The following is a 24,315-nucleotide window of genomic DNA, read 5'->3' on the forward strand; positions in this document are numbered from 1 at the left end:
GTCGGTACCATAATTTTTATTTGCAGCTATAAAACTCATTCAAAACATGAAATCTGTGTCTGCGCTGTATAAAGTTAGATGTTTCAAAGGATTTGATTTCTGTCTAAAACACATTCTTGTCGTGAAAATGGCTTCTCAACTTTGTGACTTCTCTGATCATTCTACAGGCCCGATTAATCACTACAATATTCACCACATTCAGTACATAAAAATAGTTTCAACCGTGTGAATTCTTAAATGGTTAAAAAAAACTGCATTGTCAGCAGAACATTTCCCACATTCATTTCATATATATGGGGATTTTTTTCCCGCCTATGTGAATTTTTTCATGTTCTAGAAGGTAGGATTTCCAGGCAAAACATTTCCCACATTTAGTACATGAATATGGCTTCTCCCCAGTGTGAACTATCTGATGCTTCTTAAGATTTGATTTTTGGGTAAAAGACTTTCCACATTCTGTACATGGAAATTGCCTTTTCAGTGTGTGAGTTTTTTCGTGTCTCTCAAGATGATCTTTCTGTATAAAACCCCTTCCGCATTCAGAACATGAAAATGGCTTCTCCCCAGTGTGAGATTTTACATGCTTCACAAGATGCCATCTTTGGGTAAAACACTTCCCACATTCTGAACATGAAAATGGCTTCTCCCCTGTGTGAGTTCTCTTATGCCTATAATAACTTGATGTTTGTGTATAACATTTCCCACATTCTGTACATAAAAATAGCTTGTCTCTTGTGTGAGTACTTTGATGTCGATCAAGATCCGATTTCTGAGTAAAACCTTTACCACACTCAGAACACGTATATGGCTTCTCCCCCGTGTGAGTTCTTAGATGCATCAGAAGACTTGATCTTTGTGTAAAACATTTTCCACATTCGGAACATGAATGTGGTTTCTCCCCTGTGTGAATTCTCCGATGTTCAACGAGAACGGATTTATAGGTAAAACTCTTCCCACAGTCAGGACATGAAAATGGCCTTTTTTCTGCGTGAACCGAATCTTTCCCGCTTTCCGAAACTGACAATATTTTCGGCAATCTTTTTTTGGTTCTATTTCTGCGGATTCGTGATTTATTATCTTCTGCTTCATGATAGAAAGATGGAGGGAGAGGTTGATGGGAGCCATTCATCTGACAGTCACCTAGAAAAAATAATAATTGATAATCGTACAATAACCGAGACGTGAATCACAGCACAGCCGACACATCAGAGCCGGCATAGACTACACCCACGTGTACTGCATCCTCTGACTGATGAGGTCACCATATAGAGTTGTAAAGCGCTACGAAATATGACAGCGCTATACAAAGGTTATTATTATTAATCATATTACATATATCAAACATTCTAAAGCAAGTCAAGCCAATGTGCTCCTACACTGGTGCGCCGAGTTATGATAGCCCCGCCTCTGCTCTAGCCTTGGCCTCTTGATGTGTCCATTGGAGTCCTGCACAGCGTAATCTCTACACCAGGCCCTGACACAGGGACAGAAAAACATATAGCCCCGCCCCAACTCCCCTCCGGCTCCCCCCCCACCTTCACGCACCCTGACGTGAAGGTAGCAGATTGGGGAAAATAATTGCAAGTGCTGGCTATAAGTTAGCATTTGGGATTATTTGAGGGCTTCTATGCCACCGACATGGTGCAGAAGCCATGATAAATATCCCTCATTGTATGAAAACATAACCTGCACATAATAATTTATTACCTAAAAACTGCACGTTTGTATCGTGTTGGAAGCACCAGGGACTTATTGGCCCTAATCTCATCATTTAATATGTCAAAAAGTGAATACAGATATAATTAAACCCACAACACAGTCAGTGGCCTCTTATTTTTATAATTTTCCCCTTTGTAGAGGTCTGGATTTTACAGAGCAGCCACCAAGTTACTACCTTTTGGAGTAGTACAATGACTGGCTAGAACCGATTAGAGACAGTCGTAGATGACACCTCAGTCGTAAACATGGAGGCCGAACCACATGGTTTCTTTGTCATATGATTTAACATGTTGAATTAAATATAAACTGAACATTTCATACAATGGTGGTGTTGGATTTTCTAGAGTTTTCACAACTTCTTCTCGCTCATGTAAGAGAGGTCGTAACTATGATGTGATCCTCTGCCGGTTCTGTTGATATCCCCCGGTCGTACAAGGTGAACAACTAGACGTGGACGGCTCTATTAGTAACCTGGTTACCGATTATTTGTATGGAAGGGTGCAACATGTTCGGTTAGAGTCAGATGAGGTTACGAGTCATGTTGGAACACTATAGGGATGGGATGTAAACCCCCATAGTACATTTTGTGGTGATGATTATAGATGAGCTGACCCAATGTTCGGGTTGAGCCACCTGACTTGCCGGATTTGTGGCTGAACAGAAAATCTGGCAATTTGATACACTGTATCTCCCTAGCCAATCACAGCCATGGCTACTTGCTAGTTGCATCAATTTTCCATATTGGCTGTTTGGCTGCTAATTCAGCAATATGTCCTGGGCCTTCAACTGGGAAGAAAGATGCCTGCGAAAAGTTGAACCCCATGTTCCCAACCTTACTCCAGCAACAAAGCCCCATCAGCAAGCGATATCGCCAATTACATTGTCGCTCTCCAAGATTCCAGAGCTCTTTTATCCCCAAAACAATGGAACTGTCCAACAGAACATTGGCCACTAGGACATAAAAGCATGGGTAGCCCCCCAAACTGCCCCTCCGTGCATGCTCCGTATCCTTCTCTCCCATGGACACTTGCTCACCGCCTATATTTATATTCTTATAGATTGCAGATCGTCTCTTGTCTACAACGCCCGGATCACGTGTACAATCAATTTTCCCCTAACCAGGGGATTAAGTTGTATCGTAGGTGGACGAACCTGACCATCAGATCGGCTTAACTCAATCTTAGAGTGGCATAAATCTCGCTCCGCAACAGAAAGGGCAAATTTTTCCTCCAATGTACAAAACCTCCTTTAACTGTCGCTATCGGCAGGTGGATTACGAGCTCCTTTATCTGAAGTTGGCTCCTTCCTTCATATTTTTCAGTCTTGTTCTGTGCGTTCTCCCTTCTGGAGTGGAATCCGGGTTCTGCTTTCTGTACAATTACTGATTTTGCACTTCCTATGGAAGATTCTTTCTTTTTGCCACATGACGACCACATTCCGACCAGACGCGCGGTCCCTTAGACCTTTAGTAATGGAATTTCCCCACTGTGGGACTAATAAAGGCTTAGTTGCTGGGATCGCATAAACGAGGGGTCCGACTGAACCCTTGTTGCTCTGTTAGAGACGGTCGCGCATTAGCGTTCTGCTCCATTAATCTCTCTGGAGCTGACGGAGATCACCGACAAAATAATTGTCGGAATATATACGGGTCATTAAGTTAACGGGTCATTAGCCATCCTTATATGTCACGAACAAAAATCTGCAAAATTTTTTACTATTTTAAAAAGTAATGTCTCTTAGACCAATATGTATAAACATTCCATAAAAATGGCCTGGTCAGGGAGGGGATAAGATATTTCCATCTCCTCCCCTGGATGTGACCTCTCCCTGCAATGTATAAGGGAAGAATAACCCACAAGATACATGAAAGGCTCTTACCCTCCTCTGTCACTGATGAGGGGATTTCCTCTCCGCTCCTCCTTCCACCACAACTTTCCTGGAAAGATCCAACATGAAGGACATGAGAAAACAGAAGAACACAGAAGGGATGGGCCAATCAATGTATTAATAAGACGCTGGCAAAGTTTCTTGTCCTCGGAGCCTGTTAAACATCAATATAAATAGATATTTCTTGCAATTCCTAATTTGAGAATTAGGAACCACGATGATGAGCAATGTTTCAAAAAATCAGAAGCGATCCTTCGTTCCAGATGTAAAGTAAAAAGCATTTAATGGACTTCAGTAAAAATAAAGTAACAATATACAATTGGATGAAAAATATAAATAAAAATATGGTTACAAATAGTAAAATGAAGATGAAATTAAGGAAATATGGTGTGGAGCCAAGCTTGAGAGAATGAAGAGTCTTTGTTTGGAGTGGAGACAAAAGACTGATGGTGGTGTCCACTGATGTCTCTCTCCTACTCACCCTCTCTCACACACCGTCTCCCCCTTAGTCACTAGTATGATAACTTTTTATACCCAAACTAACATTTCCCAAATGAATATCCTAATCTCCTATTGGTTCATGTTAGTCCGTATACCATCTGAGGACCATAGATGATCTCATTCTAGTTCATAAATATGTAAACTTTGCTATTAACATCTAGATGTGCTATTATAAAGGTTGTCTCGTCTGGCAGATACCAGTACTCCATGGGAACTCTGAGACCATAATGTACCATGACAAGCCAAGATAAATGACAATAGTTCAGGACAATAAAGGAATTTGCATTTTACCAAAGGAACTGACCATATACCATCTGCCTTTATATACAATGGAATATCCCCAACTATCTCATTCATTAGGTCTATGATTCCCAATATAAAGCATATCAATATATTATACATAAACCTACATTCTACTACTGATACAATAAGAATACATACAATAATACATAATACTATCATGAATTTATATTTGTTCATCTTGAATGAATGTTTATCCTACATGAATACTTTTAAGAATAACACAATATCATGGACGTGTAATCATATGGTCTCACCCTATGCTAAAGTCATTTTGATGATATTAATATTTTACAGAGCCCCAGGTGACATTTAATGTGCAGGTGCAACTAACCCCTCTAACACTGGGACATGGATTAATAACTTCCGGCCGCAGCTCTTTTCCATTCCAGTTTTTACTTATCTTCCAAAAATCAGAACGCTTTATTTTCACATTTACACATATATCAGAACCCATTGTCAAAATTGTTATTGTTAAGTGTAATGGCTCGCTGGACGGGTCATTACTAACAAATTAGTTTGAGTTGGCCTCCTGGTTAGCTAATAGAGTGCGGCTATTGTACTAATCCTAGGATTTGTACCCATTAACAGTGGTATTGGGCCTTCAGTATTGTATGCCTGTGTACTAGAGGGTTAATGTCAGTGATGTTAATATTAAGTATTGCCATTTGTTGTCCATTTTTTAGCTTGAGGCCGATAATTATAATAATAATTCTTTATTTATATAGCGCAAACAGACTTGAACCCAGGCAGAAGTGCTGCACGCATCAAGGCAGAAGTGCTACTCACTCAGCCACCATGCTGACCTGGTTCGGAGCCATTGGAATTCCCAAGATCTGTCTTTCTGTCTTGCTCTCAGTTCTTTTCAAGAGACAGGACTAGGATTCTTTCTCCCATGAGAGACCAGCGGCTCCCCTGTCAATACCATAGAGACTGCATCCATATTGCTGCCCTTCTTGGCTCCTACTAGCTGGCCCCTAACTGCTGGCTGAGGTGGGCAAGGCTGAAGTACACATCTAAACTACAAATACACAGCCAACCAATCCAACGTCTTGTGTGTGTCTACAGAGAGGAGCGTTTACAGCCCTTTACCTGCTGCTTCACTGATCCCTGGCTGCTGCTGCCGCTAACATCATGAGCCTCCCCCTCCCCATCTTCCTGGGGATCTATCACTTCACATACACCAGGAGTGCCCGGGGGAATCCTTCTCTATACTCCGGCCACCCGCTGGCCCTGATGGGTGTGGATGAGGCCTGTTCACCTGGAGCAGGGCACCCCTGACTTAATTCTGGCGCTGTGCCACATTACAGCCTGCCACTCAGATGCCAGGGAATCCAGCTGCCCCCCCCCCCCCCGCCCCAATGGGTGGATGTTGTTCAAGCAGGAAGATTATGTTGAATCAATGAGGCATTTAACTTTAGTCAGGATATTTGTGTGTCTTTATTGGTTTTCCTGGTTCCTGGATATATCTTAGAGGCTTAATATATCAGGCAGCTAAATCTGTGGGGTTTTTGCGACTTTTTATTCAAAAGTCGCACACGCTAGTTCTTCATACGCATGATCTGGACAAGATTTTATATGCAACTTTTGAGCACGGTTTTAAATATATATTAGGTGCAACACTGAAAATTTCTACGTAAGCTTTAGCAGCCACAGATTGGCATTGTGCTGGGGAAGGTCAGTAGAAGCTTCATTACACCGATCTATAGAAAATTTACAGGAATTTTTACTCCATCTACCTGATCATCCAGTGGGAAGTTTTCATCTAGATCCACTTTAACAACCTGGATGCATAGAGGACTGAGACATCTTTCTGGTTCCTCTGGATAGTCCTGGGAATCTTCAGGACTGGGACATCTCTCTGGTTCCTGTGTAATATCCCGGGAATCTCCAGGACTGGGACATCTCTCTGGTTCCTGTGTAATATCCCGGGAATCTCCAGGACTGGGACATCTCTCTGGTGGATTTCTCTGACTGGATCCATCTATAGGGAATATACACAGTGACTGATACATTGTCTATATGTGATGATGAGGTGATGGAGGAGGTGACCTCACACCTGCTCTGTCCTCTATAATCAGGAAGGTCTCCTCTTACCTGGTGATGTGAGGGGCTGGTGGTCCTCCATCATGATGTCCTTGTACTGGTCCTTGTGTCCTTCTATATACTCCCACTCCTCCATGGAGAAATAGACAGTGACGTCCTGACACCTTATAGGAACCTGACACCCACAATGACACAGTCATCACCCAGACCCCTCCCTTGTGTTATTGTACAATGTCCCAGCATTCCCGGCAGCGCTCACCTCTCCGCTCAGCAGCTCAGTGATCCTGGAGGTAAGTTCTAGGATCTTCTGCTCATGTATCAGTGAATGAGGTGGAGGCTCGGTGATGGGGCTCTGGGTCCATCCTCCTGACACACGGGGGGTCACACACTCACCAGACGACTTCTTCACTACTGTGTAATCCTGTGTATGGGGAGACACTGATCACTACATAGATCCTAAGAATCCTTCACCTCTCCAGTCATTTCCCGCTGTTATTCCTAGAGATAAGAGCCGTGTCCTGGGAGACTCTCACCTCTCCGGTTATCAAGGAGATCATCTCCAGGGTGAGCTCCAGGATCCTGGCAGATATGTAGTTGCTGTCTGTCTCCATCCTCGTTGGGTCTCTGTTGGAAAGGATCGTTGTCATATTTATAAGAAAGTATAAAATCATCTAATACCTGATATAGAACATGTAACATAGGATCTCACCAATCTAGAAGCATAAATGACGACTATATACAACCTCCAGTTATAATCTTCCGGCCTCTGTACCCTGTATCCCACCTACGCAGCTTCTCATCGGGTGACGTTGGGGCCTCTGTATAAAGTTCTATTAATTCCAATCTAATTCCATTCTAGTTGCAAACTGGAGAAAGAAAATGACACCCAACACAGTCCACGATCCTCAGACAGGCACCAAGTTCTTGGGGAGCAACTTCTACCCTTCAAAGAACAATCCAAACCAAAAACATCTTGGCGTATGTGTCGCTATTCAGGTGATGCAGGACGTGACCTCCATTTTCTGCTGGACACGTTGCGATGTGGCTCTGAATGTATTATCGTAGTATGAGATACTGGACTTTAGAAGTCACCGCGACTGTCCCTACCTACCTCATCCATGTGTCATCAGCAGATGTTCTACAGTATAGAATATTTTTATGGAATTGTCTCTTGGGATTACGCTCTGTTATATAGATAATCTTTGCGTAGAAGTTAGGTTATTGGTGTGGCCTCCCTATAGGCACTAAATATTTACATGTAAAATACATATAAATCACCTGCTCCTAGTATCGTATTGAAGGTGAGTCCCACCTTCTACTTTCATCCTGGGGAAATAAAAAAAAAAATGTAAAAAATGTTAAAAATATATTTGAAAAAATTTAGAACGTTTTTCATCCTGAATTAAATTTTAATAGGGAGCGCTGTGTACGCCGATAGCCTGCGTGGAGTAGAGAAATGATGTATTTTCACCCCTTAAAGGGAACCTACCACCACAAATCTACCTATAAAGGTAGATCGGGTGGTAGGTGGATCAATAGGACGTGAGGATAGACCTTTTAAGGGCTAATCCTCACGTCCCCGCACTTTTTTGTTAACTTTTATTAAACTTGTATGCAAATTTACTTATGCGGCTACTGCGCAGAAGAGCAGGCCCGTGCCTGTTTCGGAGCAGTGACTGCGCAGGCGCGGGCCTGCTCTTCTGCTGCGCGCCGAAGATGGTGAGTAGAAGGGGAAAAGAGGCTATCGGGGCGTGGAGTAGCCCCCTCGTGTAACCTCAGATGCGGCTACTCCACGCCCCAGTAGCCGCATAAGTAAATTTGCATACAAGTTTAATAAAAGTTACCAAAAAATTGCGGGGACGTGAGGATTAGCCCTTAAAAGGTCTAATCCACACGTCCCATTGATCCACCTACCACCCGATCTACCTTTATAGGTAGATTTGTGGTGGTAGGTTCCCTTTAACGACGCGTGCCAGGTGCGGGCACATGGAGAAGGCTCACAGGCTGACCCTCTCCATAGCCGGTAAGTCTTTGCTGCATATTGCACACGGGTGTTATCCCGACGATTGCCTCGAGCAAAGCTGCCGGCGGCTTCAAAAAGATGGTCATCGGGGAGCTTGTAAATGTAAGAAAACATCATAAAACCTACAAATGTGTTATCCTCGTGATCGCACCGACCCAAAGAATAAAGCAGACCTGTCACTTGGGGCGCACAGTGATAGGCGTAAAATCCAAGCCCACAAGAAAACGGCGCGATTGTGTTTTTTCACCAATTTCCCGCTTCCCAGTACAAGGCAGGAATATTAGATACCATCACCATGAAGTGCAATTTGTTACACAGAAAACAAGCCGTCACAGAGCTCTTTATGTGTAAAAATAAAAAAGTTCTAGAATTTTGAAGGTGGAGAGTGAAAAATGGAAATGAAAAAAAACAAAAAGTGCCCGGTCCTTAAGGGGTTAAAGAAATTCGAAAACGTGGGTCTTAATCGTAACAATCTAGATACTCGAAACGTGTCGACGGATGCGCAACTTTTTTCCCTTATTCATGGGCAACTGATGATTTTAACGCTACTGAATAAAAGTTTGTTTTACACTTCTTATTCGGCCCAAGTTCTGCTCCGGAATTCTGTTTGGATTTCACAAAACTTTTTTTTTCCAGAAAATTGAAATTAAGAAAAAAAAAAAAAAAAAAAAATAAACAAGTGAAAGGAGGTTCTCACTTTCTCCCAGAACGGGTGCGGTAATTGGATGAAGGGGCGAAGAACGGAGAACACACTTCCAGGGGGGCTCCTGGACACCACTATAATGCACTCAAGGGACTTACCAGAGCACGTGGGGTCTTCTTCTGACAGTCCTCATACAATACACAATACAGGCTGTCCCCGGGTTACGTACAAGATAGGGTCCGGAGGTTTGTTCTTAAGTTGAATTTGCATGTAAGTCGAAACTGTATATTTTATAATTGTAGATCCAGACAAAAAAATTTTTTTTTTGCCCCAGTGACAATTAGATTTTAAATTTTTTTTGCTGTAATGGGACCAAGGATTATCCATAAAGCTTCATTACAGACACCGCACAGCTGATTATTGCGATCTGGGACTATAGTAACATCCAGAGAGGTCACCAGAGGTCACAGGGGGCCGAGGGGTCCGTCTGTAAGTCGGGTGTCCTTAAGTAGGGGACCGCCTGTATACAACTACTAGTATACTACACACACACACACTTCTTTCCTGCCTAAATTAAAGCTGTTACTCCTGATCATGAACACCCATAGCAGGAAACAGCCCCCAAATGTCCGAAATGCCACTTTTTGTAAAACTTCATTAAAAAGTGATGAACAGGTCGCCCGGTCCCCAGAATAACAGCAGCCCCGTCCTGTGACGCCTTGTACCGAGCCGTTCGCTGAAGTTATTGCTGTTCGGAAAGCCGGAGGTAAAGAGAAAATTCTGGGCCAAAAAGTTTGACATTTTTTTCAGTCAATTACAAGACAATAAAATCTGCACGTGGTTGGGATCTCCGTGATTGTATAGACAGACGTCCGTGCATTCCGATTATTGTTCCAGCTTTCCGGAATATTAGGGGAGAGCCCCAACCGCTCCGCACACGGGACACAGACAAGGAGGGGAGAATAAAGGGAACACAAAGCACGAAGATGGCCTGGGCCCTAAGGGGTTAAAGGCCACTGAGAGACAGCCAATCACAGCCCAGTAATGAGGTCACATGGGGGCAGCCACACAGCTGGGGCACATAACAGCTGCCAGCAGGAGACGTCCCCCATATAACACAGCAGACACCCGCCCGGCACACAGAGGGGGCACCCTGCCCACACACCACACTGCCCCCTGCACTGGAGACACAGCGCCCCGCCCCCAAGCGGGAGACTACCGGAAACTCCGGAGGAGCACTTACCTCTCCTCACACACGTCCTCCTGCTCACTATATACCAGTCATGTGACCCGGGGAGTGTGATGTCACTGATGGGCGGGGCCTCCTGGTCCCTATAAACCAGTCATGTGACCCGGGGAGTGTGATGTCACTGAGGGGCGGGGCCTCCTTATCACTATACACCAGTCATGTGACCCGGGGAGTGTGATGTCACTGAGGGCGGGGCCTCCTGCTCACTATACACCAGTCATGTGACCCTAGGAGTGTGATGTCACTGGGGGCGGAGCCTTCTGCGCAATATCCGATAGTCATGTGACCCGAGAGTGTGATGTCACTGGGGGCGGAGGCTTCTGCACAATATCCGATAGTCATGTGACCCTAGAAGTGTGACGTTACAGGAAGTAGTGAAGGATGAAGGACCTGTGATAATGTAATAGATCATGTGATGAGGCGGGGCGCTGGTTGCTGAGAGACATCTAGTGCAGTCGGGAGGTGTAATAGTGTAGCAGTAGCACAGCAGTACAGTATAGAGCAGTGGTGGCACCTCAGCCATCACATCAGCGCAGAGTTCGCCAGACAGGACTCAAGGCCTCCGGCAGTCCAGGACCCTGGAGGGAAGCTACAATAATAATCCAAACTTCTCCTTTCTACCATATTGGTGTCCTCAGGGGCCTATACAATTTAACCGGTTAAGGACCGGCCTTTTCCTGTTTTTTCATGTCCTTTTTTCACTCCCCACCTTCAAAAATCTGTAACTTTGTTATTTTTCCATGTACAGAGCTGTGTGACGGCTTGTTTTCTGTGTAACAAATTGCACTTCATAGCGATGGTATTGAATATTCCATGCCGTGTACTAGGAAGCGGGAAAAAAATTCCAAATGCAGTGAAAATGGTGAAAAAACGCATTTGTGCCGTATTCTTGTGGGCTTGGATATTACGGCTTTCACTGAGCGGCCCAAATGACAGGTCTACTTTAATCTTTGGGTCGGTACGATTACGGGCATACCAAATTTGTATCGGTTTTATAATGTTTTCATACAACCTCCAGTACAAAATTTTTTTTTGATTTTGCCAACTCCTGGCGCTAATAACTTTTTTATACTTTGGTGTACGGAGCTGTGGGTGGTGTCATTTTTTGCGACATTTGATAATATTTTCAATGATATCATTTTTAGGACTGTACGACCTTTTATCACTTTTTATAGATTTTTTTATAATTTTCAAAATGGCAAAAAAGTGCCATTTTCAACTTTGGGCGCTATTTTCCGTTACGGGGTTAAACGCAGTGAAAAACCGTTAATATATTTTGATAGATCGGGCATTTTTGGACGCGGCGATACCGAATGTGTTTATGATTTTTACTGTTTATTTATATTTATATCAGTTCTAGGGAAAGGGGGGGGATTTGAAATTTTAGGTTTTTTTATTATATTTTTTTTTTTTTAACTTTTTTTTATTTTTACTATTTTTCAGACTCCCTAGGGTACTTTAACCCTAGGTTGTCTGTACGATCCTATCATATACTGCCATACTACAGTACAGCAGTATATGGGGATTTTCCTCCTCATTCATTACAATGTGCTAAACGAAATCGCCTCGGGTCTTCGGAGCGGGGAGCGGCGATCCCAGGTAAGACGGCGGCGCCCATGCGCCGCTATCTTTTTGAGGCTGCCGGCAGCCATCGCTGTGAAAACACCCGCGATCTGTGCTAGCACCGATCGCGGGTGTTGCCGGTAAGCCTTTGCTGCAATATGCAGCAAAGACTTACAGGCTATGGAGAGGGCTCGGCCCGTGAGCCCTCTCCATACAGGGCGAATCGACCGCCGCTATGAATAGACGGCGGGAGGTCGCGAACTGGTTAAAGCTGTGACAGAGCAGGGAGTAATAAGTTACTGCTTAAATTGTCACATTGGCACTTTGTGAAAAATACGTGAGTTTTGGTTGTAGTTTGGGCACTCGGTGTCTAAAAGGTTCCCCATCACTGGTATAGAGCATGATGGACAGGACAGGAGGTGTCTGGCTGTGTAGTAGTAGTCACAGCAGTACAGTATAGAGCATGATGGACAGGACAGGAGGTGTCTGGCTGTGTAGTAGTAGTCACAGCAGTACAGTATAGAGCATGATGGACAGGACAGGGGGTGTCTGGCTGTGTAGTAGTAGTCACAGCAGTACAGTATAGAGCATGATGGACAGGACAGGAGGTGTTTGGCTGTGTAGTAGTAGTTACAGCAGTACAGTATAGAGCATGATGGACAGGACAGGAGGGGTCTGGCTGTGTAGTAGTAGTCACAGCAGTACAGTATAGAGCATGATGGACAGGACAGGAGGTGTTTGGCTGTGTAGTAGTAGTTACAGCAGTACAGTAAAGAGCATGATGGACAGGACAGGGGGTGTCTGGCTGTGTAGTAGTAGTCACAGCAGTACAGTATAGAGCATGATGGACAGGACATGAGGTATCTGGCTGTGTAGTAGTAGTCACAGCAGTACAGTATAGAGCATGATGGACAGGACAGGGGGTGTCTGGCTGTGTAGTAGTAGTCACAGCAGTACAGTATAGAGCATGATGGACAGGACATGAGGTGTCTGGCTGTGTAGTAGTAGTCACAGCAGTACAGTATAGAGCATGATGGACAGGACAGGAGGTGTCTGGCTGTGTAGTATGAGCACAGCAGTACAGTATAGAGCATGATGGACAGGACAGGAGGTGTCTGGCTGTGTAGTAATAGTAGTCACAGCAGTACAGTATAGAGCATGATGGACAGGACAGGAGATGTCTGGCTGTGTAGTAGTAACAGCAGTACAGTATAGAGCATGATGGACAGGACAGGGGGTGTCTGGCTGTGTAGTAGTAGTCACAGCAGTACAGTATAGAGCATGATGGACAGGACATGAGGTGTCTGGCTGTGTAGTAGTAGTCACAGCAGTACAGTATAGAACATGATGGACAGGACAGGAGGTGTCTGGCTGTGTAGTATGAGCACAGCAGTACAGTATAGAGCATGATGGACAGGACAGGAGGTGTCTGGCTGTGTAGTAATAGTAGTCACAGCAGTACAGTATAGAGCATGATGGACAGGACAGGAGATGTCTGGCTGTGTAGTAGTAACAGCAGTACAGTATAGAGCATGTTGGACAGGACAGGAGGGGTCTGGCTGTGTAGTATTAGCACAGCAGTACAGTATAGAGCATAATGGACAGGACAGGAGGGGTCTGGCTGTGTAGTAGTAGTCACAGCAGTACAGTATAGAGCATGATGGGCAGGACAGGAGGTGTCTGGCTGTGTAGTAGTAGTAGTCACAGCAGTACAGTATAGAGCATGATGGACAGGACAGGAGATGTCTGGCTGTGTAGTAGTAGTCACAGCAGTACAGTATAGAGCATGATGGACAGGAGGTGTCTGGCTGTGTAGTAATAGTAGTCACAGCAGTACAGTATAGAGCATGATGGACAGGACAGGAGATGTCTGGCTGTGTAGTAGTAACAGCAGTACAGTATAGAGCATGTTGGACAGGACAGGAGGTGTCTGGCTGTGTAGTAGTAGTTGTCACAGCAGTACAGTATAGAGCATGATGGGCAGGACAGGAGGGGTCTGGCTGTGTAGTAATAGTCGCAGCAGTACAGTATAGAGCATGATGGACAGGACAGGAGATGTCTGGCTGTGTAGTAGTAGTCACAGCAGTACAGTATAGAGCATGATGGACAGGAGGTGTCTGGCTGTGTAGTAATAGTAGTCACAGCAGTACAGTATAGAGCATGATGGACAGGACAGGAGATGTCTGGCTGTGTAGTAGTAACAGCAGTACAGTATAGAGCATGTTGGACAGGACAGGAGGTGTCTGGCTGTGTAGTAGTAGTTGTCACAGCATTACAGTATAGAGCATGATGGGCAGGACAGGAGGGGTCTGGCTGTGTAGTAATAGTCGCAGCAGTACAGTATAGAGCATGATGGACAGGACAGGAGAGGTCTGGCTGTGTAGTAGTATTAGCACAGCAGTACAGTATAGAGCATGATGGACAGGACAGGGGGTGTCTGGCTGTGTAGTAGTAGTAGTCACAGCAGTACAGTATAGAGCATGATGGGCAGGATAGGAGGTGTCTGGCTGTGTAGTAGTAGTCACAGTAGTACAGTATAGAGCATGATGGACAGGACAGGAGGGGTCTGGCTGTGTAGTAGTAGTCACAGCAGTACAGTATAGAGCATGATGGACAGGACAGGAGGTGTCTGGCTGTGTGGTAGTAGCAGTACAGTATAGAGCATGATGGGCAGGACAGGAGGTGTCTGGCTGTGTAGTAGTAGTAGTCACAGCAGTACAGTATAGAGCATGATGGACAGGACAGGAGATGTCTGGCTGTGTAGTAGTAACAGCAGTACAGTATAGAGCATGTTGGACAGGACAGGAGGTGTCTGGCTGTGTAGTAGTAGTTGTCACAGCAGTACAGTATAGAGCATGATGGGCAGGACAGGAGGGGTCTGGCTGTGTAGTAATAGTCGCAGCAGTACAGTATAGAGCATGATGGACAGGACAGGAGAGGTCTGGCTGTGTAGTAGTATTAGCACAGCAGTACAGTATAGAGCATGATGGACAGGACAGGGGGTGTCTGGCTGTGTAGTAGTCACAGCAGTACAGTATAGAGCATGATGGGCAGGATAGGAGGTGTCTGGCTGTGTAGTAGTAGTCACAGTAGTACAGTATAGAGCATGATGGACAGGACAGGAGGGGTCTGGCTGTGTAGTAGTAGTCACAGCAGTACAGTATAGAGCATGATGGACAGGACAGGAGGTGTCTGGCTGTGTGGTAGTAGCAGTACAGTATAGAGCATGATGGGCAGGACAGGAGGTGTCTGGCTGTGTAGTAGTAGTAGTCACAGCAGTACAGTATAGAGCATGATGGACAGGACAGGAGGGGTCTGGCTGTGTAGTAGTAGTCACAGCAGTACAGTATAGAGCATGTTGGACAGGACAGGAGGGGTCTGGCTGTGTAGTATTAGCACAGCAGTACAGTAAAGAGCATGATGGACAGGACAGGGGGTGTCTGGCTGTGTAGTAGTAGTCACAGCAGTACAGTATAGAGCATGATGGACAGGACAGAAGGTGTCTGGCTGTGTAGTAATAGTAGTCAGAGCAGTACAGTATAGAGCATGATGGCCAGGACAGGAGATGTCTGGCTGTGTAGTAGTAGTCACAGCAGTACGGTATAGAGCATGATGGACAGGACAGGAGGTGTTTGGCTGTGTAGTAGTAGTCACAGCAGTACAGTATAGAGCATGATGGACAGGACAGGAGGTGCCTGGCTGTGTAGTAGTAGTCACAGCAGTACAGTATAGAGCATGATGGACAGGACAGGAGGTGTCTGGCTGTGTAGTAGTAGTAGTCACAGCAGTACAGTATAGAGCATGATGGACAGGACAGGAGGTGTCTGGCTGTGTGGTAGTAGTCACTGCAGTACAGTATAGAGCATGATAGACAGGGCAGGGGATTTCTGGCCGTGTAGTAGTATCAGTACAGTATAGAGCATGATGGACAGGACAGGAGGTATCTGGCTGTGTAGTAGTAGTCACAGCAGTACAGTATAGAGCATGATGGACAGAACAGGAGGGGTCTGGCTGTGTAGTAGTAGTCACAGCAGTACAGTATAGAGCATGATGGACAGGACAGGAGGTATCTGGCTGTGTAGTATTAGCCCAGCATACAGTATAGAGCATGATGGACAGGACAGGAGGTGTCTGGCTGTGTAGTAGTAGTCACAGCAGTACAGTATAGAGCATGATGGACAGAACAGGAGGGGTCTGGCTGTGTAGTAGTAGTCACAGCAGTACAGTATAGAGCATGATGGACAGGACAGGGGGTGTCTGGCTGTGTAGTAGTAGCCACAGCAGTACAGTATAGAGCAGGATGGACAGAACAGGAGGGGTCTGGCTGTGTAGTAGTAGTCACAGCAGTACAGTATAGAGCATGTTGGACAGGACAGTGATGAGTGCAGTTGCTGGAGTGTGCGTGTCTGGGTTGACGAGAGTGCCGGTGCCTCTGCGATGTCTACCCCTGATGACACTTCTGCGAGGGTCTCCCTGTCATAGTGCACCTCATTTGGCCAACATATAAGTGGTGTCAGACATCTTTGTGACACAATCATCTACTAACCTGAGTCTTCCTTTAAAAATGGATGTCACACGGCCCTAAGCCACACTGCCTGTCACTTATTATACCATGTGATGTCACATTTTACTAACCTTATACTTTCCCCACAATGGAAGTTAAGCTTACAGGCCTGTAATTACCTGGAGAAGTTCGGGAGCTTTTTTAAACATTCGCACCATATCCGCCTTGCCCCAGTCATTCGCCAGTCATTACCATCACCGAAGCACTCTCTGAAGACTTTACACAGTTCTTAAAAACTCAGGGGTATAACCCATCTTGTCTGGGAGCCATTTATGCATCACCCCTGCCAATGTATAGGGTGGGTAGTTGTTGCGAATAGCGCCCTCTCCTCGTCAGGATCTATCTGGTAAAGTTTGTAATTGTAGCTGTAAGTCACTGCCTGGTTTGGTAAGAGTTAACATGTGAAATGTTATTAACCAATGATATCCTTTGTACTATTGTAAAGCAAGCTGGAAGCTGGTTGGAGGGTGCTGCCACCTGACCACGGGAGTATAAACACCCTTGGTGGACAGGAGCACAGAAGAGAAGTAGTCAGACCACATAGTCCTGGAGCACATGTCACTTCCAGTAAGCATAATGAGAAGCAAGTCCAGGAGCTGCCTTCCAGATACAATAGCAGGCCATTTCCTGACACCCAGGGCAAGTCAGGAGACTAAGCCCCAGAGCAGAGGTCCACCATCCGGACTCTGTTCCGTCTACCAGCCCAGCCTAAAGCTACTATCAGACTGTGAGCAACCTTTCCTGCGGACCAGCTATCTCCACCAACTCTGCTAAACCTGCTCCTGATGTTTGGCCATTGCCTGCTGTTTGAAGCTGAGTAAAGAACTATAAGTCTAAAACAAGGATATGTGTGTAACACACTAGCGCAAACTGCCGGTAGGTTCAATTGGTTGCTTTTCTTGAAAAAACGGTCTCTTCGCTGGTAAAGGCAGTGTGCCTCTGCACTGCTACAAATACACTCACCGGTCACTTTATTAGGTACACCTGCCCAACTGCTCGTTAACACTTAATTTCTAATCAGCCAATCACATGGCGGCAACTCAGTGCATTTAGGCATGTAGACATGGTCAAGACAATCTCCTGCAGTTCAAACCGAGCATCAGTATGGGGAAGAAAGGTGATTTGTGGCCTTTGAACGTGGCATGGTTGTTGGTGCCAGAAGGGCTGGTCTGAGTATTTCAGAAACTGCTGATCTACGGGGATTTTCACGCACAACCATCTCTAGGGTTTACAGAGAATGGTCCAAAAAAGAAAAAACATCCAGTGAGCGGCAGTCATGTGGGCGGAAATGCCTTGTTGATGCCAGAGGTCAGAGGAGAATGGGCAGACTGGTTCGAGCTGATAGAAAGGCAACAGTGACTCAACTCGCCATCCGTTACAACCAAGGTAGGCAGAAGAGCATCTCTGAACGCACAGTACGTCCAACTTTGAGGCAGATGGGCTACAGCAGCAGAAGACCACACCGGGTGCCACTCCTTTCAGCTTAGAACAGGAAACGGAGGCTACAATTTGCACAAGCTCATCAAAATTGGACAGTAGAAGATTGGAAAAACGTTGCCTGGTCTGATGAGTCTCGATTTCTGCTGCGACATTCGGATGGTAGGGTCAGAATTTGGCGTCAACAACATGAAAGCATGGATCCATCCTGCCTTGTATCAGCGGGTCAGGCTGGTGGTGGTGGTGTCATGGTGTGGGGAATATTTTCCTACCTGAGTATTGTTGCTGCCCATGTCCATCCCTTTATGACCACAATGTACCCTGTAACATCTGATGGCTACTTTCAGCAGGATAATGCGCCATGTCATAAAGCTGGAATCATCTCAGACTGGTTTCTTGAACATGACAATGAGGTCACTGGACACAAATGGCCTCCACAGTCACCAGATCTCAATCCAATAGAGCATCTTTGGGATGTGGTGGAACGGGAGATTCGCATCATGGATGTGCAGCCGACAAATCTGCGGCAACTGTGTGATGCCATCATGTCAATATGGAGCAAAATCTCTGAGGAGCTTCCAGCACCTTGTTGTATCTATGCCACGAAGAATTGAGGCAGTTCTGAAGGCAAAAGGGGGTCCAACCCGTTACTAGCATGGTGGACCTAATAAAGTGGCCGGTGAGTGTATATACTACTGTAAAAACAATCATATATACCTGCGCTGGCTAAAAGGAACTCGTGTTTTCAATGTGGGAGTAAGACTCCTACAAAACAGTATAAAATTATACCAATAATAATAATAATTCCTTTATTTATATAGCGCACACAGATTACGCAGCGCTGCACAAAGCTTGTCAAATTGGTCCCTGTCCCCATGGGGCTCACAATCTAATCACATACCAGTATGTTTTGGAGTGTGGGAGAAAACAGGAGGAACCGGAGGAAACCCCGCAAAAATGGAGAGAACATACAAACTTTTTTCAAATGTTGACCTGGGTGTGACCCCAGCACTGCAAGGCTGTAATGTTAACCACTCAGCCACCGTGCCGCCCCTACCAACACTATAAAGAGAATTTAAATACTGTATAGTTTTAATATAATTCTATACAATACAGTTTTATTATCAAAGCTGCCGGCGGCTTCAAAAGGATTGCGGCGCATGGGCGCCGCCATCTTTTCGAGGATCGCCGTTTCCCGTCACGTCATCGGGGAGCGGCGATCCGTTGCCATGGTAACCTCGGGTCTCACGGACACCCGAGGCTACTTCGTGTTAACCCATGCATTACAATGTGCTATCAGCACATTGTAATGTATGAGCAGTAAAATACACATATACTGCTGTACTGTAGTATGGCCGTATATGATAGGATCGTACAGACACCCTAGGGTTAAAGTACCCTAGGGAGTCTGAAAAATACTAAAAATAAAAATAAAAAAAAGTTAAAAAAAAAAAAAATTATAATAAAAAACCCTAAAAACTGAAATCACCCCCCTTTCCCTAGAACTGATATAAATATAAATAAACAGTAAAAATCATAAACACATCAGGTATCGCCGCGTCCGAAAATGCCCGATCTATCAAAATATGATAACGGTTTTTCACTGCGTTTAATCCCGTAAAGGAAAATCGCGCCCAAAGTAAGAAATGGCACTTTTTTTGTCATTTAAAAAAATTAAAAAATTCTATAAAAAGTGATCACAAGGCCGAACAGTCCTAAAATTGATAACATTGTAAACGTCATCAAAATCCGCAAAAAACGACACCACCCACAGCTCCGTACACCAAAGTATAAAAAAGTTATTAGCGCCAGAAGACGGCAAAATCCCCCCAAAAATTTTTGTACAGGAGGTTTTAATTTTTTTAAATGTATGAAAACTTTATAAAACCGATACAAATTTGGTATCCCTGTAATCGCACCGACCCAAAGAATAAAGTAGACATGTCATTTGGGGCGCACAGTATAATCTGTAAGATCCAAGCCCACAAGAAGACGGCACAAATGCGTTTTTTTACCAATTTTACTGCATTTGGAATTTTTTTCCCGCTTCCTAGTACACGGCATGGAATATTCAATACCATCTCTGTGAAGTGCAATTTGTTACGCAGAAAATAAGCCGTCACACAGCTCTGTACATGGAAAAATAAAAAAGTTATGGATTTTTGATCATGGGGAGTGAAAAATGAAAATGAAAAAACAAAAAAGGGCCAGGTCCTGAAAGGGTTAATACCGATACAGCAATTTTAGCTAAGTAGTGAAACAGTAACAGGTTCCCATATACAAGTAGCGACCCTAATAGGATTAGACCAATGAGAAGTATGTGGCAAACTATATTTCGCGATATAATAAACGGAAGCCCAAATAACCATAATAATAATGTGGATATAATAATCTTCCACCATAACTACAGAACACATAAGATCCTCACCGGCGGGACCAGGAATTCAACCCTGAGGAAGAAAGCCGCAGCTTCCGACAACGCGTCGGTGGAAACGCTTTGTCTCACCAGACTACTCGCGAAGCGGTTTGTCTTATACATTTGTCTACCTACGGGAGTCTACTACAAGAATTTGACTCTTCCACCAGCAGTAAATTCACTCCCTGCAAAAGGAAGGCTCTACATATACAGGCTAGTGCCTTGGTAACATCGGCGTACAGGTCATTGGCATAGAGAGCCTTACACATTGAAAAAACAAGTTCCTTTTAGCCAGCGCAGGTGTATATCATTGTTTTTACAAGATCTGTGAGTTGATTTGCACAACGTTGCCTCCCTCTGATCCCTGGATACGACTGTTACCACCACGGGCTCCCCCATCCATTACACAGGGACCTATCTTACAGACACTCAGGGGTTGCCCCAGGGAGAACCAGTACATCCGCCTCTCCCTCCATATTTCTTGCACACACCACCTGGTGGAGACTGCCAGGCTGTAAGACAGTCCTCCGGTCCCCAAACCAAGCACCGTGACCACAGCCTGCCCTAGGCCGCAACCACCAGCCACTCCGGTATTCTCGGCCCCGGCTGTTTCCAGGCCCCAAGAAAAGGCTAGGCCCTGGTGGGGCATATACATTTATTTTATTGAGCTTAGATTGGATCATGTCTACATTCCTCCAGTCTAGTATATTACAGGATGCAGTATATGTGTGAATTCTCTGAAACATCGATGGCGTCTTCCGTCTGTATCATATTTATCTAAATCTGTCTGAATAAGAGTAGGACTTCTTCTCCGTGTGAGTCTTTAAATGTACTACCAGAATATTTTTTTTGGAAAAACACTTATTACATTCCGGGCACGAAAATGGCTTCTCCCCTGTGTGAGTTCTCTTATGTTCCACAAGCGATGATTTCTGGATATAACATTTCCCACATTCAGAGCATGAAAATGGCTTCTCCCCTGTGTGATTTCTCTTGTGTTCCATAAGTTTAGATTTTTGGGTAAAACATTTTCCACATTCGTTACATGAAAACGGCTTTGTTCCTGTGTGAATCCTTTGGTGTCTCACGAGAACATCTTTCTCCTGAAAACATTTCCCACATTCAGAACATGAAAATGGCTTCTCCCCTGTGTGAATTCGCAGATGCCTCACAAGATGCGATCTGTGAGCAAAACCCTTCCCACATTCGGAACATGAAAATGGCTTCTCTCCCGTGTGGATTCGCAGATGCTTGACAAGGCCGGATCTAAAGAGGAAACATTTTCCACACTCAACACAAGAAAATGGTTCGTCTGCTTTGTGTCTTCTCTGGTGGTGAATAAAAATGGATTTCTGTCTAAAACATTGTCCACATTCGGAACAAGAAAATGGTTTCTCCCCCGTGTGAATTCTCTGATGTATTACAAGAGCAGATTTCCGGGTAATACACTTCCCACAGTCAGGACACGGATATAACTTTTTGTGATTTGTCTCATTATTAGAAAGATCAGATTTAGTTGTCACAGGACGTGACAATATTTTCGGCAGTCTTTGTTCGGTACTTGCTTTGCCACTTTCTGAAGGATTATCTTCAGTTTTATGACAGGAAAATGTAGAACGAGGTCGATGAGAGACGTTCATCTGGTCTTCACCTGGAGAAAAAAAAAACATGCTTTACATTTCTTGATTAAAAAAAAATACTTGAAGTTCAAGCAGTAACAACCACCCAATGTACGATAGGCTCTTACCCTCCTCTGTCACCGATGAGGGGATTTCCTCTCCGCTCCTTCCACCACAACTTTCCTGGAAAGATCCAACATGAAGGACATGAGAGAACGAGAAGAAAGCGTCCAGAAATTATCCTGAATATAACCTATATTATTCTATAAATTAATCTATAGAGTATTTACAGGAACCTCAGCTCCATCTACCTCATGATCCAGTGGGACATTCTCCTCCGGCTCCTCTTTAATATCTCGGGAATCTCCAGGACTGGGACATCTCTCTGGTTCCTCTTTAATATCTCGGGAATCTCCAAGACTAGGACATCTCTCTGGTTCCTGTGTAATATCTCGGGAATCTTCAGGACTGGGACATCTCTCTGGATCCTCTTTAATATCTCGGGAATCTCCAAGACTGGGACATCTCTCTGGTTCCTCTTTAATATCTCGGGAATCTCCAGGACTGGGACATCTCTCTGGTTCCTGTGTAATATCCCGGGAATCTCCAGGACTGGGACATCTCTCTGGTTCCTGTGTAATATCTCGGGAATCTCCAGGACTGGGACATCTCTCTGGTTCCTGTGTAATATCTCGGGAATCTCCAGGACTGGGACATCTCTCTGGATCCTCTTTAATATCTCGGGAATCTCCAAGACTGGGACATCTCTCTGGTTCCTGTGTAATATCTCGGGAATCTCCAGGACTGGGACATCTCTCTGGTTCCTGTGTAATATCCCGGGAATCTCCAGGACTGGGACATCTCTCTGGTGGATTTCTCTGACTGGATCCATCTATAGGAAATATACACAGTGTGGCAGGGTGGCTGCCACTATAGAAGCTTTTGGGCATAAAATGTGCATTTTGCCTTTTGAAAAGCTGAGTAGAAGACAGACCTGGAAAAGTTGGGTCTGTCTAATTAAGTTGATTAGTTTTCAGCTGGAGGGGCTGCACTAATACATGGGGCAGACTTCACACTGGGCTCCACCCTGGGGAAGAGACAGGCTACGGCAAAGGCCTGTGGAGCGGTGGCAGTGAACTGTTGCTGTGTTTTTGGGGTGGCTGGCAGTAGGCCAGCACCTGGTGAGGTAGGGAACCTCGATGTTTAGTTAGTGCCGGAGAGGCTTAGGTATTATTTTATGTTTTGAGTTTGTGTACTGCCAAATAAAGCTGGCTGAGGCCAGTCTTAACCTTACTCACATTGTGTGTATTCCCTGTGTGTGCTGGTCGTCTGCTTAGGAGACGACGATCCCCGGAGCTAATCCCTTACATATGGTGGCGGTATGCTATGGCATGGAAATCAGCACACACAGTGAGATTTAAAGGGCCAGTAGCCCTCATGTGAGAGACTGTTGTTCCTGCTGCTGGAGGCGCTGTGGTCGGTGGAAGATTTGTCTTGGTGTGAGAGATATACAGAGACTGCTTGTTTGCTGTGGGAGTAATCGCCATGGGTCCGATGGATGAGTTCCAGAGACGCTGGCGGCAGATGATGTGGGAGGACCTTGGAATGCCAGAAGCCATTCGGGTTATGGAGACCCCAAATGCCAAGCCGAGCGGATCCCAGCCGATGGTTCGAGATGTCTGTGATCGGTCTGCAGTTCCTGAGGAGAGGTTGCTATGTGCCGTTGCCGGGGGCAACCGACGGGAGCAGCTTTGCAGATGTCTACGGATGAACCGGTGTGTGGCGGAATGTCCTGCGGCCAAGTGGCCATGTGTTGCAGCGTGTATGCAGCAGCGCAAAGATGTGGTTGCTAGGGGCAACCAACGGCGACAGCATGCGGCTGTGCCATGTGAGGTCAGTGCACCTCATTGTCCTCTGGTCAGGAGACCAGAGAAGTTGCCAGTCAAGACCTGTGAGATGATAGTGGGTGGAATCCCGCTGATGGTGGAACTGGACTGTTCTCAGGATGTCTCCAGAGTTAATCCGGACATCTTATTGTTCCTGAAGTACCAGCCAGGGAAGGGTAAGACTGTCTGGATTGACTTTGAAAGTGATATTGCGATTGTGACACATAAGCTGGAGATTTGTGCAGATCTGGAGGTGGAGTTCATCCTGGGGAAAACCTCCCTTTTTTCTGGGACTTGTGGGAAAGTATTCCAAGTGGTGGGAATAGCTGCTTTTCCTGGGAGACCCCTCTGACATCGGTTACAGTCCCAATCTCCCCAAAGGACGGTCTGGAGAAGTCTCAGCGACCTGAGGTGATGGTGGGTGGAGTCTCAACAGGTTGCAGTCTGAACTGTGACCAAGGG

At 45.3% G+C, this 24,315-nt stretch overlaps 3 protein-coding genes across 3 annotated transcripts in view; 2 read left to right on the forward strand and 1 right to left on the reverse strand.

The window, feature by feature from the left end:
* Positions 1 to 22,932, reverse strand: LOC140119972 (uncharacterized). The gene is made up of 4 exons (XM_072139404.1): positions 22,279 to 22,932; positions 22,096 to 22,150; positions 21,153 to 21,999; positions 1 to 977 (listed from the first exon to the last, which is right to left on the reverse strand). Exons 1-4 carry the CDS (start codon positions 22,915 to 22,917, stop codon positions 281 to 283), a joined length of 2,238 nt encoding a protein of 745 aa, XP_071995505.1. The 5' UTR covers positions 22,918 to 22,932; the 3' UTR covers positions 1 to 280.
* Positions 1 to 24,315, forward strand: part of LOC140119779 (uncharacterized) — a 654,457-nt gene that overhangs the window by 384,711 nt on the left and 245,431 nt on the right. The window lies entirely within an intron of this gene.
* Positions 1 to 24,315, forward strand: part of LOC140119822 (uncharacterized) — a 661,039-nt gene that overhangs the window by 303,932 nt on the left and 332,792 nt on the right. The window lies entirely within an intron of this gene.

The sequence above is a fragment of the Engystomops pustulosus genome, chromosome 2 (assembly GCF_040894005.1).
Source record: "Engystomops pustulosus chromosome 2, aEngPut4.maternal, whole genome shotgun sequence".
NCBI classification, from domain to species: Eukaryota; Metazoa; Chordata; class Amphibia; order Anura; family Leptodactylidae; genus Engystomops; species Engystomops pustulosus.

Coding starts and splice junctions, on each gene's coding strand:
- LOC140119972 (XM_072139404.1), bottom strand. CDS start 22,917: ATGCCCAAAAGCTTCTATAGTGGCAGCCACCCTGCCACACTGTGTATA. Junction 22,151..22,278: donor ATGTCCCACTGGATCATGAG/GTAGATGGAGCT, acceptor GGATCTTTCCAG/GAAAGTTGTGGTGGAAGGAG. Junction 978..21,152: donor AAGACTCACACGGAGAAGAA/GTCCTACTCTTA, acceptor CGCAGAAAAAAG/GCCATTTTCATGTCCTGACT.